Below are 15679 nucleotides of genomic sequence, written 5' to 3'. Positions count from 1 at the left end.
AGTTTCCCCCAGTGGTAATGTCATGCAAGTATAGTACAATGTCACAACCAGATATTGACATTGATGCAATCCACCCAGCTTGTTCATATTTCCCCAGTTTTACTTGTACCCATTTATGAGTGTGTGTATTTAGTCCTATGCAATTTTATTACCATCAGTCAAGGTACAGAACAGTTCCATCACCACCAAGGTACCTCACATTGCCCTTTTATAGCCACACCTACCTCACTTCTGCTACCCCTCTTCCTATCTCTCATAAGATTTTTGATAAATTTTTGGATTAATATATTTTATAGTAACCTGTCAAGGGGATCCAGGAATATTTGGGGGAGTGTATCCTTAACTTTTTATAAAATTATTTTATTTTTTAATTTATTTTTTCAGCATTCCAGTTTACTGTATTTATTGTAATGGAGTAATGACCCCTTTAAAAACCAGTGTCCATTGATGGACAGGAAACAACTATTACAATGAAACTAAAATATTTGAATGTTACAAATGAAAAATAAAATTAAATATACAACCTCTGTCTGAATAGGAATTGCTTTATGCTCTCTTAGAACTTTGCATCTATTTCTTTTTAATTAATTATATGGAACTATAATAACCATATAAAATTATTTTTAAATGTTTTATTTATCAGATTAATACATGTACTTTTTTGTTTCTGTCTTCCCATGAACTTTATATTAAAAGTCAAATAGTGGTATGGCTTTTAATGAAAATCAGTAATCCACTGTTTACCCTTTCCCATCACACCAAGTCTCACTCCCACTAGGCACCCGCTTTAAAATTTTCAGTCTTTTTCTTGTATTTACTCCCATATTTCTAAGTAATAAATAATATACACTCCTATTGCCCTCCCCTTCTTATCAAGTCAAATGTTTGGTTTCATCAGTATCCATTATTTATTGTGTTAAGTAAATATTTATTATTGAATCATTTAGTATACTACTATTATGTTTGTTTGGTTTTTTTAATTTTAGTTTAGTTGCGTCGGGTCTTAGTTGCGGCACGTGGGGTCTTTCATTGCAGCATGCAGGATCTTTTGTTGCGGTGCGCGGACTTCTCTCTAGTTGTGGTGTGCGGGATTTCTCTTCTCTAGTTGTGGCGTGCGGGCTTCTCTCTAGTTGTGGCGTTCGGGTTTTCTCTTCTCTAGTTGTGGCGTACGGGTTTTTTCTCTTCTCTAGTGTGGCGTGCAGGCTCCAGGGCGCGTGGGCTCTGTAATTTGCGGCATGCAGGCTCTCTATTTGAGGCGCGCGAGCTCAGTAGTTGTGGCGCACGGGCTTAGTTGCCCCACGGCATGTGGGATCTTAGTTCCCCGACCAGGGATCAAACCCACGTCCCCTGCACTGGAAGGCGGATTCTTTACCATTGGACCACCAGGGAAGTCCCCTGTTATGTTTTCTTATACAACTTATGTTTTTTTCCAGGATTTAATATCATTAAGTACCTCACTGTTTTTGGTTTGTTGTTATTCATTCTTTCAGACTCTCCAACAGATCTATAAATTTCCTCACAATATAGTCAAACACATGGTAATCCTTAAATGTAGTTTCCTTCCTTCCTCCCTCTCTCCCTCCCTCCCTTCCTTCCTTCCTTCCTTCCTTCCCTCCCTTCTTTCCATTCCCCTAAATATCCTGTGGGGATTGATGGCGTGATTCCCTTTTACCGTGATCACATAAAATGCTATTTTAGGACCAGGACCATGATCCAGTAATACAGTCCTTTTATTCATAGGTGTTTACTATTTTACCTTTTTTTTTTTAAGTATAATGTGCATATGATAAAGTGCATTCAGTACACCAATCTTAAGTGTACAACACAGTTTTTACATGTGTATATAGCCATATAACTACCATCCAGCTCAAGATAATAGAACACTTCCAGCACCCCACAAGGTTCCCTCATGCTTCTTCCCACTCAGTAACCTCCTCCCAGACATGACCACTTTTCTGACTTCTGTCACCTTTGATTCATAGATGTTTAAAATGTGCTAACTGAACGTTTTAAGTCTGATAGAATGTATCATACATTTAAGTACGAGGCTTCCAAGGGATTGGTTATGTCCAGAACTCCTGATTTGTGGGCTAGCCCTGTTTTGGGTAGCAGGTATGCATGGATGAGACTGAAGGCTGAGAATACTCCAGAGCAGTTAGGCGTTTTTTAAGAAATGTGGGGACTGGATTGTTTTCTTACTTTTCCCCTAGACTTTTGATAAATCTGTATCCTTTATCTGTATCTTAGAAGAAAGAGGAATCCACACTCTGTTCTAGTAAGTTTGAAGACTGTTAGGTAATTGAGACAGCTTATAACTAGTGACAAATCAAGCTCAAGTAAGAATGGAGATGAGAAATGGCAGCCTTGGCAGTGTTACGATTCTGCCCATTGAGGAAAGCAGTGTTCATTCACTCATTTATTGACCAGAATATTTATTGAGGGAGCACTGTGACCTAAACACTGTTATTAGGATACAATGGTGAGCAAAAGAGATGCAGCCCCTTGCCCCCAGGATGCGTGCAGTCCAGTGGAGGAAACAAATGTTAATCAAATCATCATGCGCACTGGGAGGTAGGATGTGAGCAGGGAATGTCTGAGGTAAATGCCAAAAGGCAGTAAGGTGGGAATGGGTTGCAAAGGACAGAGTGTGGCCATGAGATGAGGCTGGAGAAGTCAGTCTGGCTTAGATATCCTAAGGGATTTGTGTGTGAATTCCACCATTTTTTATGGTTAGTCTAACAGTGTAGATACTATCTTTTTTTCTTTTGGCCGCCCCATGCAGCATGTGGGATCTTAGTTCCCCGACCAGGGATCAAACCTGTGCCCTCAGCAGTGGAAGCACGGAGCCTTAACCACTGGACTGCCAGGGAAGTCCCTAGATACTATCTTTTGATAGAGAAGTTTTCTTTGTGTGCTCTTTAGAGTTGCTATAGGATAGTAGTTAAGTAAGAGACTTAGGAAGGGAGGTGAGGTCTAGAATATAAAAATGAAGGTAATTCCTCATGTTTCCTGAAAAGGGCTTAGGTTTTTTTTGTTTTGTTTTGTTTTGTTTTTAAATATTTATTTATGTATTTATTTTATTTGGTTGCACCGGGTCTTAGTTGCGCCACGTGGGCTCCTTAGTTTCGGCAGGCAGGCTCCTTAGTTGCGGCTCCAGGGCTCCTTAGTTGTGGCACATGGGCTCCTTAGTTGTGGCATGCATGTGGGATCTAGTTCCCTGACAAGGGATCGAACCTGGGCCCCCGGCATTGGGAGCGCAGAGTCTTATCCACTGTGCCCCCAGGGAAGTCCCTGCTTAGGTTTTTTCCTTTCCCCCATTCCTATGAACTTGACCCATATTATTCCCTGTTTTAGAGGTGAGAAAAGCTCTGCCACAACAGTTCTGTGTGGAGGCCCAATTTCTTAGATCTCCTGATTCCTAAGCTAACTCCACTATTCACTTTTTTCTTGAGAATTTGACATCACCTCTTTCTCTTTAGTACAGAATGTTTACCTCTGGGGAAAAGAACTAAATTATAAAGGGCTACATAGCCCTTCAGTTGTTAGGGGAGGGGGGATGGTAGGGCTTTATTGTTTACTTTAGATGATCTTTGCCTTCTGCTTCTTGGCGTACTTATACATAGGCCTTGGTAAGGGTTTTCTCTGTGAACCAGTTCCGCCAATGAATCCCTATAGGGTTGGGACTGAATTATTTACATGTTTAGTATGCTGTTTAGCCTATTGTGAGATGTATGCTGGCACAGAGCAGTATTGACAAACACCAAGGCTCTAAACCTGAGCCCTGTTGAATAGCTATGTCTAGTGGAAGTGTCAGTTGCTTATGTGAAATGAAACAGGTCAAGCCTCATAATCTTACTCTGAGAATAGCAGCCTGTGAGGACCATAAAACTATTCATGAGATGCAGGTTATAAACACTGAGGGACTGGGAGATGCTACACTTTTGCTCTTCTGTCCTTAGGTGACACATGGTCAGATGAGCCCTGTTGAATTGGATCCATCTTCTCAAATTGGCACTCTTAGTCTGTCTTTATCTGATCCCCATTGGAGATAAAAGCTGAGAGCTATGGTACTTGAGGAGATGACACAGTTCCTTTGTTACAGTAATTAATGTAATAAATTAAGGAAGAGACCCAAAGGAAAGTTGATTGTTTCTTGTTAGAGCCCCAGTTGGAAATTCAGTTGATTAGTGAGCTCTAATGTGGCAGCTGGAGAGGGAGATGCCTGTTCTTCCAGCTGGGTAAGCTCAGAGTCACCACGGATGGTTCACATGTTGTACTAGCCTCACCTGAGGTTGGCTGAGTATGTGATTTCAGGGTAGCTTCTGGAATTCAGGGAAGATGGTATAGTTTGGTTTTCTCTCAACTTTGTTTTATCCCACTGCTTTATTGACAATTCCCTGGGGCATCAAACCCTGTGAACCTCACACAATTTAGTTTTGAAGGCCTGTCAGGGGGGAAACAACCTACTGGACTGGAACAGTTGGTAAAAGAGATAGTCCAGATGTTAAAAACATGAGCTTTGAGATTGGTACCTTGGCCCTGAGGGATTTTTGAAGCAAGATGGAGTCTTTTTGTCAGTCACTATAGTGTAGGATTTTATGAGCCACATCTGAAGGTAGGAGTAGCCTAAATGGAAAACCAGAGTAAGTGAAAACCACTGAGTAATTGAAAGAAGAAAGGATTGCCATTTTCTTTCGTAGAACTCAAATGGATATCAGTACTACCTGTAATTTAATTTGTAAAATTTTTTTTAATATTTATTTTTCCTTTATTTTAAAAATACTTTAGATCTCTATACAGTGTATAACCATGAAGCAGGCCTCTTTAAGTTGAGACCCTAGAACATTATGAGAATATTTGGGTCATTTTATACTTTTGAGTTGTCATATTTTTCAGATTTGGATCCTCATAATATGCTTAGAACCATGATGGATTCTCCCTCCATTTTATAATAAGAAAATTAATATTTAATGAAGCAACTTGGCTAACATCCTGGCTAGGGTCATTGGAAATCTGAGTCCAGAAATCACATCTCTTGATTCTCAGCTCAGTTATCTGTGTTCTACACCATGCTGCTTTCCTAGAATTGAGTGTAGCATATTTTTCTTTGTCCATATAGCTTTCGGTGAGAACTAGCTAGCCAGACGGATCACCCGCACACCCAAATGTGTGTGACCTGTGTGGTCGCAAGCAGAGTATACTCACTCAAACACAACTTTCACTTGCTCAGACCAAAGCCTGTAAGAAGATTGATCCAAAAACTGTAACAAGAGGGGAGGACAGATAAATTTACACTGGGAGAGCATTGGACAGTTTGCTACTTAGACCAGATTAGCTATAAGTAATTGGCAGTTAAAGAGATCCTTTCTCTTTGATGCCCTCTAGGATGGATACAGAGCTCTATCTGGGCAGAAGGAGAAGTATTCTTCTTCATATTGTGTTTGGACATAAGTAGGGTCAGTTGTTGCTTATGTCCTCTGGGCAGGGGCAGAGACCTTGCGTGAAGACTCTTTTTCTCATTCTTAGCCTGGAAGAGAGGCCTTGCTCATTACTGAGGTAGGGAAGTGGTGTAATATATGGCATATGCCCTAATAAAAAGCAATTAATGACCTGAAATGTGTGATTACAAACCAGTCTGTGGGCTGGGAGTCTGAGAGATGGAGTTGGGTTCCAAAGAGGAAACTGGAATTTGAACTTTCATTGTTATAGATACAGGGTATGAGGAGTGATTTTCATGGCCTATCTTGGTCCCTTAGCTATATCCACGCAGAGAAGAGTTCTTGGTGATCAGGTGCAGAACAAAGCACAAATGGCACTGGCAAGTAATTCCAGAGTTTGGTGAATCGTGGTCCTAAATAGCGAAGTATAGTACAATTAGACAGAAGGAGAAGAGAGAAGAAAATATATCCAGAAGCTCCTCAAGTTGAAAGTACTTTGTGGTCTATGTAAGGTATTGGTTCTCCTGATTCTGCACTTTCTCTGCCATGGAAGCAAGAGGTCAGTGCTTTTCATTTCCAGCTACCATGTTAGTTACCCTACCTCCTGTGGTTAAACATCTCTGCCGTGACCTGTCAGAGAGTTTGATTATTAGCTGTATAAAGCCAGGGATGTGGTAGGGAGCAGATGGAAAGTGGTTTGGCTGCTGTAGCCAGGCTGATTAAAGAATCCTTGGCAATTTTTCAGTATATCTTTGGAAAGGTACCAACAAAGTTACTGTGAAACCTGCTGGGTTTGGTAAACTGAATTTCTGAGAAGTCACCTGGTTGAAAAGTGGTACTTACTTAGCTCACTCAGAAATTAGAGGACAGTGGCTCTCTATAGAACATCAGGACCACTAAATATCAGTCCTCAGGATATGTTTTCTTTGTTTGCATCCTGGTAATTCAGAAATTCTGGGTAGTTTTCTAGTAGGGAAAGCACATTTTTTTAAAAAAAAAATATTTATTTATTTTTATTTTTGGCTGCATTGGGTCTTCGTTGCTGCACGTGGGCCTTCTCCAGTTGCGGCGAGCAGGGGCTACTCTTCGTTGCGGTGTGCAGGCTTCTCATTGAGGTGGCTTCTCCTGTTGTGGACCATGGGCTCTAGGTGCGCGGCCTCAGTAGTTGCGGCTCACGGGCTGTAGAGCGCAGGCTCAGTAGTTGTGGCGCATGGGCTTAGTTGCTCCACGGCATATGGGATCTTCCCGGACCAGGGCTTGAACGTTGGCAGGTGGATTCTTAAGCACTGCACCACCAGGGAAGCCCAGGGAACGCACTTTTTGATAGGTACATTAATAGAATTTCAGATTTGAAAAAGGCCCTGGGCATTTCCAGACTACTCCCTATCACACATAGAAGAATTCTGTAATTTGCTTGACAGGTGATTATGGTTTTTCTGGTCACTACTTTCAGTGATAAAGATATGGCTTCATTAAGCATTGTGGGTCATTGTTGGGAATTCCAGGGTATTACATTTTTTCCTGAGTTAAACATCTGTCTTTCTGTAACTTCTACTCACTGGTCCATTTTATACCCTCAGCATCACAGAATAAGTTTCTCTCTTCCACACTGCAGCCATCATATATTTGAAGCTAACCAGCCTATCTCCCTTCAGCTAACTCCTTTCCAGATGAAAGAATACCAGTTTCTAAGACCTTTCCTCTTATGAAATGGCTTTTTTGGTGTTTTACTATACTCTAGGATATCCCTCCACTTAATATCTCACTTAAGATGTGGAACTTGAAAATGAGCACAGACCATCAGATGTTCTTTTCATCTCCAGCTCCCTTTTAAGAAGAAGCACAATTTAAAAAACATGTTAACGGCAATATTTCTTGCTTACTAGAAAAAACAAAACAATTTGCCACGACATATGGAATTGGGACAAAAGGAATTTGAGGAAGTGTCTTTCCTTACTGATGTTAAGGCTGAATGTTCTAGGTTCAGCATTATTACAAGCATTGATTTTGCCTCATATCTTTTCCAGGAATATCTGCATTGAGTTTACTCTTAAGATTACAAAAATCATTTGGTATTTCTGTTTACAAGAATTATTCAACTTTATGCTACACTGAACTGATTTTAATGCTTCAGATAGTTTTTAACAAGGTGGATATATATATGTTCTTACATAACTGAAAATCTGTTGTTTTTACATGTGACAAACAACTTGACTCAATGAAAGACTCTTGAAAAATAACCTTTTCTCTTCAAAATTCTTTGTAGATTTTTCATTCTCTTTTAACATTTAATATTGCAGAGCAGTCTGAGGTTGGCCTAAGTTTTGTCCTTTGTATTTCAAAAATTTTGTTAGGATGTCTGCAAGTTTGGCTTTTTTAAAAATTGATTTTGCTGAAAAGGTAGTGAACTTTTTCAAGATCTTTTTCAGCTCAGGGTGTTATTCATATATTATGCCTTGATGGGTTGCTTTTCTCCCATTTGTTCTAGTCTCTTCAGTTTTGCTTTGAGTATTATTAAATACTTTCTCTGTCTTTCAATTTCCCTCATTGTTTTCTTTTTGCTGTCCTTTTCCTTTGCCTTCTGGAACAGTATCTCAAGTTCTCTTGTAATTTACAGATTCATTTTCCACAGTTTTAGTTCTGTGATTTTTTGATTTCTGTATGAATTTTAATTGCATTTTTCATTTCCTTGCATCTTCCTTTTTAAAAAAAAAATGAGGTTCTTTTGTCTAAGTTCATATCTTTTCATTTCAGCCTAGTATCTTCTTAATGCTATGTCTTCTTTACTGTCATATTTTGTTTATCCTGCTCCATACGACAGGTCAGCCAGTGCAGAACTGTCAGAAGCTCTCAGCACAGACACTTTTATGTACTTTATATTCTTCCCTTTATATACCTTTCCAGAGTCTCTCTTCCATTACCATCCTATTTTCTAGAGGAAGGGTTTTTGTTTATTTGTTTTTTGGAGGAAGGTCTTTTGAAAGTTTTATTGGATAAACAAACATGGGATTGCTGTAATGGTTACATTACATACTGATGATAGTGCAGCTCAAGAGGAAAGTGGGTAAGTGTTAGATGAACGTGGGTTATGCTCTAAGCCTCACCACAATTGCAGAGATTGCAGAGGTGACAGATTATGATGTTGGGAAGAACTATGCTTTAATAATCCTTTGTAGTGCAGATTCAGTTGGCATTCCCATTTCTAGAAATGCCTTTGCCCCTCATAATAGAATTACTTTCAGTATCATGTTCCACTGCCTTATACACTCTCATTTGCTACTGTATTCCCAGCACCTAGTTTAGTGCCTGGTACTTAGTAGGCAATTAATACACATTTTTTTGGAATGAATTAGTGTATAATATAGAGAATTCCAAACATTTTACTAAAAATTTCTTCAGAATTCTAGATCATTATCAGAGGTATCATTTCTTTAATTTTTTCAGAGATTATGTTGCCTTTACCTTGTGGGTGGCATTTTTTCATAGTTCTTTTTTTTTTTTTTTTAATTTATTTATTTATGGCTGCATTGGGTCTTCGTTGCTGCGCGCGGGCTTTCTCTAGTTGTGGTGAGCGGGGGCTACTCCTCATTGCAGTGCGCGGGCTTCTCATTGCGGTGGCTTCTCTTGTTGCCAAGCACGGGCTCTAGGTGCGCAGTTTTCAGTAGTTGTGGCTTACGGGTTCTAGAGCACAGGCTCAGTAGTTGTGGCGTATGGGCTTAGTTGCTCCGCGGCATGTGGGATCTTCCTGGACCAGGGCTCGAACCCATGTCCCCTGCATTGGCAGGTGGATTCTTAACCACTGTGCCACCAGGGATGCCCCATAGTTCTTATGTCATGTTTTCCCCCACACACAGTTTTTGCTCATCGTTTTATGAAGTAAGATCTGTGTGGACTCAATGTCAGAAATGGTTGGTTGTTGTTGGCACTAAGCTCTCTACTTGCGTAAAGGATATATTTTCTTCTCACATCTATGGCTAAATGGCAGATTAATGTGCACTCCTTTCTCTCTTACATCCCAGTTGCTATCAAGCATTCACTTGGTATAGCTCTGCTCTCCTAGGTGACATCTTCTCTTGAACTGCACCCTGGTTCTTTGACACTGCCTTGAGAGAGCAGGTGGAAAAGTACAATGTGTCTTATCTCTGTTAAGAGATATCTATGGCATTTACCTGTTGGATATTTACTTTGTAGGATTCATTGTGCCACCTCTGTTTTACCCTTTCTGCTCTGTCATCTTATGAGAGTTATTTTCTATATGCATATAGAAAGATGGTAAACAGGGGAGTGAGCAAGAACAGAAATCTTTGGCTTCATCATAAAGTAATAGCTGGATGGTGTATGTTGGTTGCCAGGTTTTCTAGATGGTACACTCCCCAAGGAGAGGTATAAATTGCCTTTTTTACCACCCACCCCATGCCACCCCCTTTTTTAGCTATCTCTGTTCCATGTGGTGAGGCCCTGGTATTTATCAATATAGTGCCATCAGTCTTATACTATTAGAATGTAGAGACTTCTCCCACATTCTAGCATGAGGTTTTTTAGTACTGTTCAGTTATTGATAGGGTAACATTTTTTCTGTGTGTGTGTGTGTGTGTGTGTTTGTCTCTTCCTGGGTATTTTAGTGGGCAGTGAGAAAGACTACATTGAATTCTGCTATTTAGACATAATTTGAAACCTGGAGTTTAATAAGGCTGGCTTAACTGAACTGAAGCTGATTGGTTAAGTCCTCTCTGAGGATTGCCTCCTCTAATTGCAGGTTTTGTCCCTATCCTGATAATTGTATTTTCCCCCAGTTCTGTTTGCTTTTCTCTTTTACTTACCCACAATTAGACACCCCCCCGCCCAGCAGTAGAATGACGAGGAATCTATATTATTTTTAGTAGGGACAGGCCCTGTTAGTAGAGGGATTTAGCCTTTGCTAGACTATGTTCTGAATCTGATAGTTCAAGAAGAAGCAAGGAGAAAAGAGGTATGAGTAAAGTTGTGCTAGAGGATGTGCCAGGGCCTGTATTGATTAAGGGAGGATTGCCACCTGGCAGTGGTATTAGAGATAAGTCTCTTGGGAATGGGAAACTAACTCTAGAGGATTCCTAGTTAAGACTTACTGCTGAATTTCCGGGCAATTGCAAATATTGTACTCTCCCCTGGGGAGATGGAGTGGGAATTAGCTTTTCCCTTGGTCCAATGTGACTTGGTTAGAAATACAACTGAACCTGTCTATTTGTCTTGTCTATTGTGATGTGATAGCCACCTAGGAAGGGTCTGTTTTTTGTGGGAGTTTATTTCAGCCTCTTTGCCTGTATTGTTTCCTTTAACAGCTCTTTAAATTTTCTTTTTCCAGCAATGATGTTGTCCACTGGGCATATACTGACCAATGTGGCAGGTCTGAGAACATAGCTGAAGCTGAAAATAGGAAAGCTGGGGGCAAGGAAGAGCCTTGAATCTTGAGGTGGGACGTTGACTCTAAGATGTCCTTGAGCAGTGGAGCCTCCGGAGGGAAAGGAGTGGATGCAAACCCGGTTGAGACATACGACAGTGGGGATGAATGGGACATTGGAGTAGGGAATCTCATCATTGACCTGGACGCCGATCTGGAAAAGGACCAGCAGAAACTGGAAATGTCAGGCTCAAAGGAGGTGGGGATACCAGCTCCCAATGCTGTGGCTACACTACCAGACAACATCAAGTTTGTGACCCCAGTGCCAGGTCCTCAAGGGAAGGAAGGCAAATCAAAATCTAAAAGGAATAAGAGTGGCAAAGACACTAGCAAACCCCCTCCAGGGACGTCCCTGTTCACTGCAAGTGAGGGGGCAACTAGCAAGAAAGAGGTGCAGGGACGCTCAGGAGATGGTGCCAGTGCAGGAAGCCTGGTTGCTGCTCTTGCTCCCAAGGGCTCAGAGAAGGCGGCTAAGGTGCCCCGCAGTGTAGCCGGCTCCAAAAAGGAGAAGGAGAACAGCTCGTCTAAGAGCAAGAAGGAGAGAAGCGAAGGAGTGGGGACTTGTTCAGAAAAGGATCCTGGGGTCCTCCAGCCAGTTGCCTTGGGAGGACGTGGTGGTCAGTATGATGGAAGCACAGGGGTGGACCCAGGAGCTGTGGAGCCACTTGGGAGTATAGCTCTTGAGCCTGGGGCAGCGCTCAACCCTTTGGGAGCTAAACCGGAGCCAGAGGAAGGGGAGAATGAGTGTCGCCCGCTAAAGAAAGTCAAGTCTGAAAAGGTAAGAGGTGGCCAGATCTGGCTGCCCGCTGCCAGTCAGAACTGCCCTGGACTAACCGCCAAATGCTATGTGCACTCTGTGGGAGGCTCATTAGTTTGTGGGTAATGACCAATTACAAGGTCAGAGCAGCTGGTAATGATAACGTGGTTTTGTTCCAAATTAGGGGATTCCCTACAGATTGATTAACAGCAGGCCTGGACATTTTGGAGAAGAGTATCTGTTGTTGGGGGTAGCTGCTTGGTAGAATGAATTTTCCGTAAATCAAGAACCTCCAGCCTTGTCCTTGTCCCACCTCAGATACTTGTTACTAGAGGCTGGCATCAACCTTTATATGGTTCCCAGCTTGATTGACATTTCATCCTTAGAGCCATTGATAAACTTAACAAGTTGATAAACTTAATAGGCTTTCAATTGAGTGCTGTTTTTAATGGGATAAATGGTGCTGCTGGGTCTCTGGAAGAGAAAAGGGTTAAGTAAGTTTCATTACATGATATCTGCCAAGTGTTCTATTGGTGACTGCCAAAGAGCAAAAGGTCACAGTTTGGGGCAGGTAAACAGTGGAGCAGGAGGTACTGAGGTACTTAATCAGGTCTTATGGATTAGTGTAGTGGCTATGAAAGTTTGGCCTTGAAAGAGGTTCTTTGGCCACTAAAGTATAGTTCTTGGCTGGGTATCTCCCTCAACTATTGGGAATCAAGGTCTCCTGGTGGTTTAATAGCTGCCAAATGGTGTAATGATACCTTGCCTTCTGCTTGACTTGGAAGGACAGGTGCCTGCAGCCCCACAAGGGGTTCTCCTCCTTTGGGAAGATGATCTTAGTTCATGTCTCAGTAAATGGAGTTTGCAGAGCTAGACCAGAGTGGGTGTGAATCTAGGGTCAGCTCAGGCTGCCTTAAACTTCTGCAGCTTACAGTTTCCTGCAAAGCAGCTGGCCTGGTAATGGGCTGTTCATTGGCTCTTGATTTTCCGCTCTGTGTTCTGCTCACCCTATGCTTTCAGCTGATCCCAGCAGATGCAGTATAAATTGATTTCTATGTAATTGCATCAGCTGCAGCAGGGAGTACCTCTTTCCATATGTAAGTGTTAATAGAGGCAGGATGTGTATGTTTGGGTGGTAGTGTCCTCTCAGTGCTAGGTTGCACTTTCTTTGCTGTAGGTGTTTTGGTCCTTGCCTCTGGCACATCTGTAACTCTTAGCAACATCTGGGCTCCCCTGGTAACAGGGCTGTGAATTTTCTTCCACTAATAACACAATGGTTTATTCCCTTTTACCAGTGGCAGCTGCCAGAGAGTCTGCCTATGTTTAGGTGGCAGATGCTACAGTCCACCTCAGCAGAGTCAAGTTACAGCTGGTTACCGGCATGGTGCATCCTGTGCTGGCTGTGATTTACCATTTTCTTTGGGGTGCAGATGGATAATACTGTTTTAAAGAGGCCTAGGAGTACCAGGAGTTCTTGCTTCTGTTCCAGGCCCATTAGACTGTTCCCTACATCTGGCTCCAGTAAACTCTTGCCGTATATCCATGTTCATAATCTTTGTTCTTCCTGTGCTGAAAAGTGGCCACTTCTGAGGGTGGCCTTCAGTTTCCTTTCTGTTTAGAACTCTTGACTCATGTTGCAATCTTCTAAGCCCAGCAGTGGTCTGTGGGTGAAAGGATTAATGATGCTTATCTTCATATTGGATTTAAGTCTAAATATCCTTGAGAGTCTCCAACAGAGAAGCAATGGAACCCTTTTTCTTCTTACAGGTTCAGGGACTGGTTGGGTGGCTGCTCTTCAGTTTATAATTGGGCTGAAAGATGCAGTATATTCAGCTAAGAATACACCTTGGTGCCAGGGAGGTTTGCTTCTTAATAATATAGCTGTGTTATATGCCTTGTCATCCAAAAAGACTGAGAATGGGGCGGTGGAATGAGAGAGAAAAGGGAAAGAGACTGTGCTTCTATTTTTGGAGGAAAGATAAAATTGCTGAAAAGTACTCTTAGAAGAGGAAATTTGCTGTGCAGTTTGATGTTACTCTAAGCAAGAACCTGCTTTCTCAGTTCTTTTCCCTGTTCCCTTAACCCTCTTGAATAGTCTGGTTCTGTGGGGTGCCATTCTAAAGCATTTGGCCATTGAAATAAATAATTATGTAAATAAATATTTGGAAGTTGCTAGGAGATGAAAACACTGTGCAGAGAGACAGTGTTTCTGGAATGGAAGGAGGGAAAGATGCAAAAGGGAACACAGGCTAGGAATCTCGGAGTGGAGCAGCTTTTGAGAAACAAGGATCCCAGGGTGTTGGGCATAAGAGGTGTTTGAGTCGGTGTTTGATGATTAATACTATAACTCATAAGCTAAGTCTTTGAAAACTTCCTTAAGATTTTTCTCTCTGAGATATGGGCTTGCCTATGGCTTAACTGGTTTGGAATGTTTCTTCCATGTGGGGACAACCAACAGAACCAAAACAACAAAACAGATGTTTTGATATAATCTAGGAATTACATACTCTGAGCTGGAAGCTGTCATGAAGAGGGAAAACTCATAAAATTTGGAAAGTGTCTTAGCTGGAGTCTCCTTACCCATACCCACTCCTCTAACCCCTTGGAAACAAGAGAGAAGACAAGTGGAGTTTGTGGTGTAGGACAGAATTGTCACATGTCTACAACTAGCTAATGAGGGAGATTTGAATATTCTAATTCTCTACCTCAGGAGCTCCTCTCTCATCAAGGTAGGTATCTCAGTCTATGGCTGAGCGAATTTCAATCAGCCAAGAATGTGGATTTCCCTTCATGGGATCCCACTTTTGCTCCACCACACCTCTCTCTGGCAGGGCTCACTGTGCTGTTTCCCAGAGTTCTAGGAGAGACCAGAGATGGCTCTTAGCAACTTCTGCTGCCCTGAATTGTCACTGAACACTCCTGCCTCATGCTTCCTGCCAGCTGAAGAGATGGGGGAGGGAATGTTGAGGAATAAACAAGACAGAGCCTTCCAGCTCCTGTCTGTTCCTTGTCTTTGGTTTGATTGATAGGTTGTTGAGTTAGGGATGGAAGGGGAGGTAGGATGAGGGAGGGTGCCTGTCTGAATGTCCCCAGCTTAGTGCTCACGTTACCACTGTGACAGGCAAGAAAAAACAATTTACAAACCACAGAAGGCAGTGATCTATCTGTGTTGACTCTGAGTTGGGGCTTAAACCAGGAGTTTAAGGTGAGACTCCTTTTTTTCCCAGATCGTATAAAGTAAAGCTCTAGTGGCTAAAGGATCTAGAAGTTTGCAGCCAGAAGCTCTCCTTGTCTCTTCAGCTGCTGCTTTTGATCTTGGAAGGTAGAAACACTGCACTGTGCTTTCCCCATGTTTGTGTCTCAGCTTCTGCTGCTCTCAGAATGCTGCATACACGTATTTACCACTTCCCCCATTAGTTTAGAAGACAAAACTAAAGTGTGCTCTTTGCTCTTTCCCCTTCCGATCATGTTTGCATCATATCCTGTGTTCTAAGAGCATCTTCCTTTGCCCTTGATTTTGTTTTCTTGCCCTAGTTTATGCCTTCCATCTCATTTCTCTCGTGTTGCAATCCCTCATTGCTCAACCAAGGTCAGGTCTCTTTTATTCCTTCTGATCCAGGGCTTTCTCTCTTAACACCTTCCTCCCTCACAAGCTGTTCTTTCTCAGCTAGTGATGACATAGCAGTTAGCCGTGCTTCCTGAAGCCAAATGCCCTCAAGCATTTTCCTTCTTGGAAAAAATTAAAATAAGTTGATATTTATGTGGGACAGAGATGCATTCTCTAACTACAACGAAGTCTGAGCTTAATTTATTTTTTCTTCAGCAGCTCTGTTTTCCATCCGGGTGTTGTAATTCAAGGAGGGCCCTGAGAAAGATTATCTTGTCCAATCTCCTCACTTTATAGAAGAGGGAACTGAGACCAGGGAGGTCATGTGACTTACCTAGACTCTCACAGGTAGTCAGTAGCAAAGCCAGGTTTTTGTTTACCAAGTTCTTCTGGCATATTGTTACTCTGGGATTCTTAACAAATCCTTCATTGTTATGAAG

The 15679-nt window shown here is 41.9% G+C and overlaps 1 protein-coding gene across 2 annotated transcripts in view; it reads left to right on the top strand.

Moving 5' to 3' along the window:
* The window catches only part of ZNF609 (zinc finger protein 609), a 224085-nt gene that overhangs the window by 15692 nt on the left and 192714 nt on the right, over window positions 1–15679 (top strand). For both annotated transcript variants that reach the window (XM_061180204.1, XM_061180203.1), the window contains one exon: window positions 10780–11653. In XM_061180204.1, coding sequence (XP_061036187.1) covers window positions 10907–11653 — 747 coding nt within the window. In that variant the 5' untranslated portion in view covers window positions 10780–10906. The remainder of the gene's footprint in view (window positions 1–10779; window positions 11654–15679) is intronic.

The sequence above is a fragment of the Eubalaena glacialis genome, chromosome 2 (assembly GCF_028564815.1).
Source record: "Eubalaena glacialis isolate mEubGla1 chromosome 2, mEubGla1.1.hap2.+ XY, whole genome shotgun sequence".
Classification (NCBI taxonomy): Eukaryota; Metazoa; Chordata; class Mammalia; order Artiodactyla; family Balaenidae; genus Eubalaena; species Eubalaena glacialis.
The sequence above is the reverse complement of the archived record's forward strand: the minus strand, read 5'-3'. Positions and strand labels throughout refer to the sequence as shown.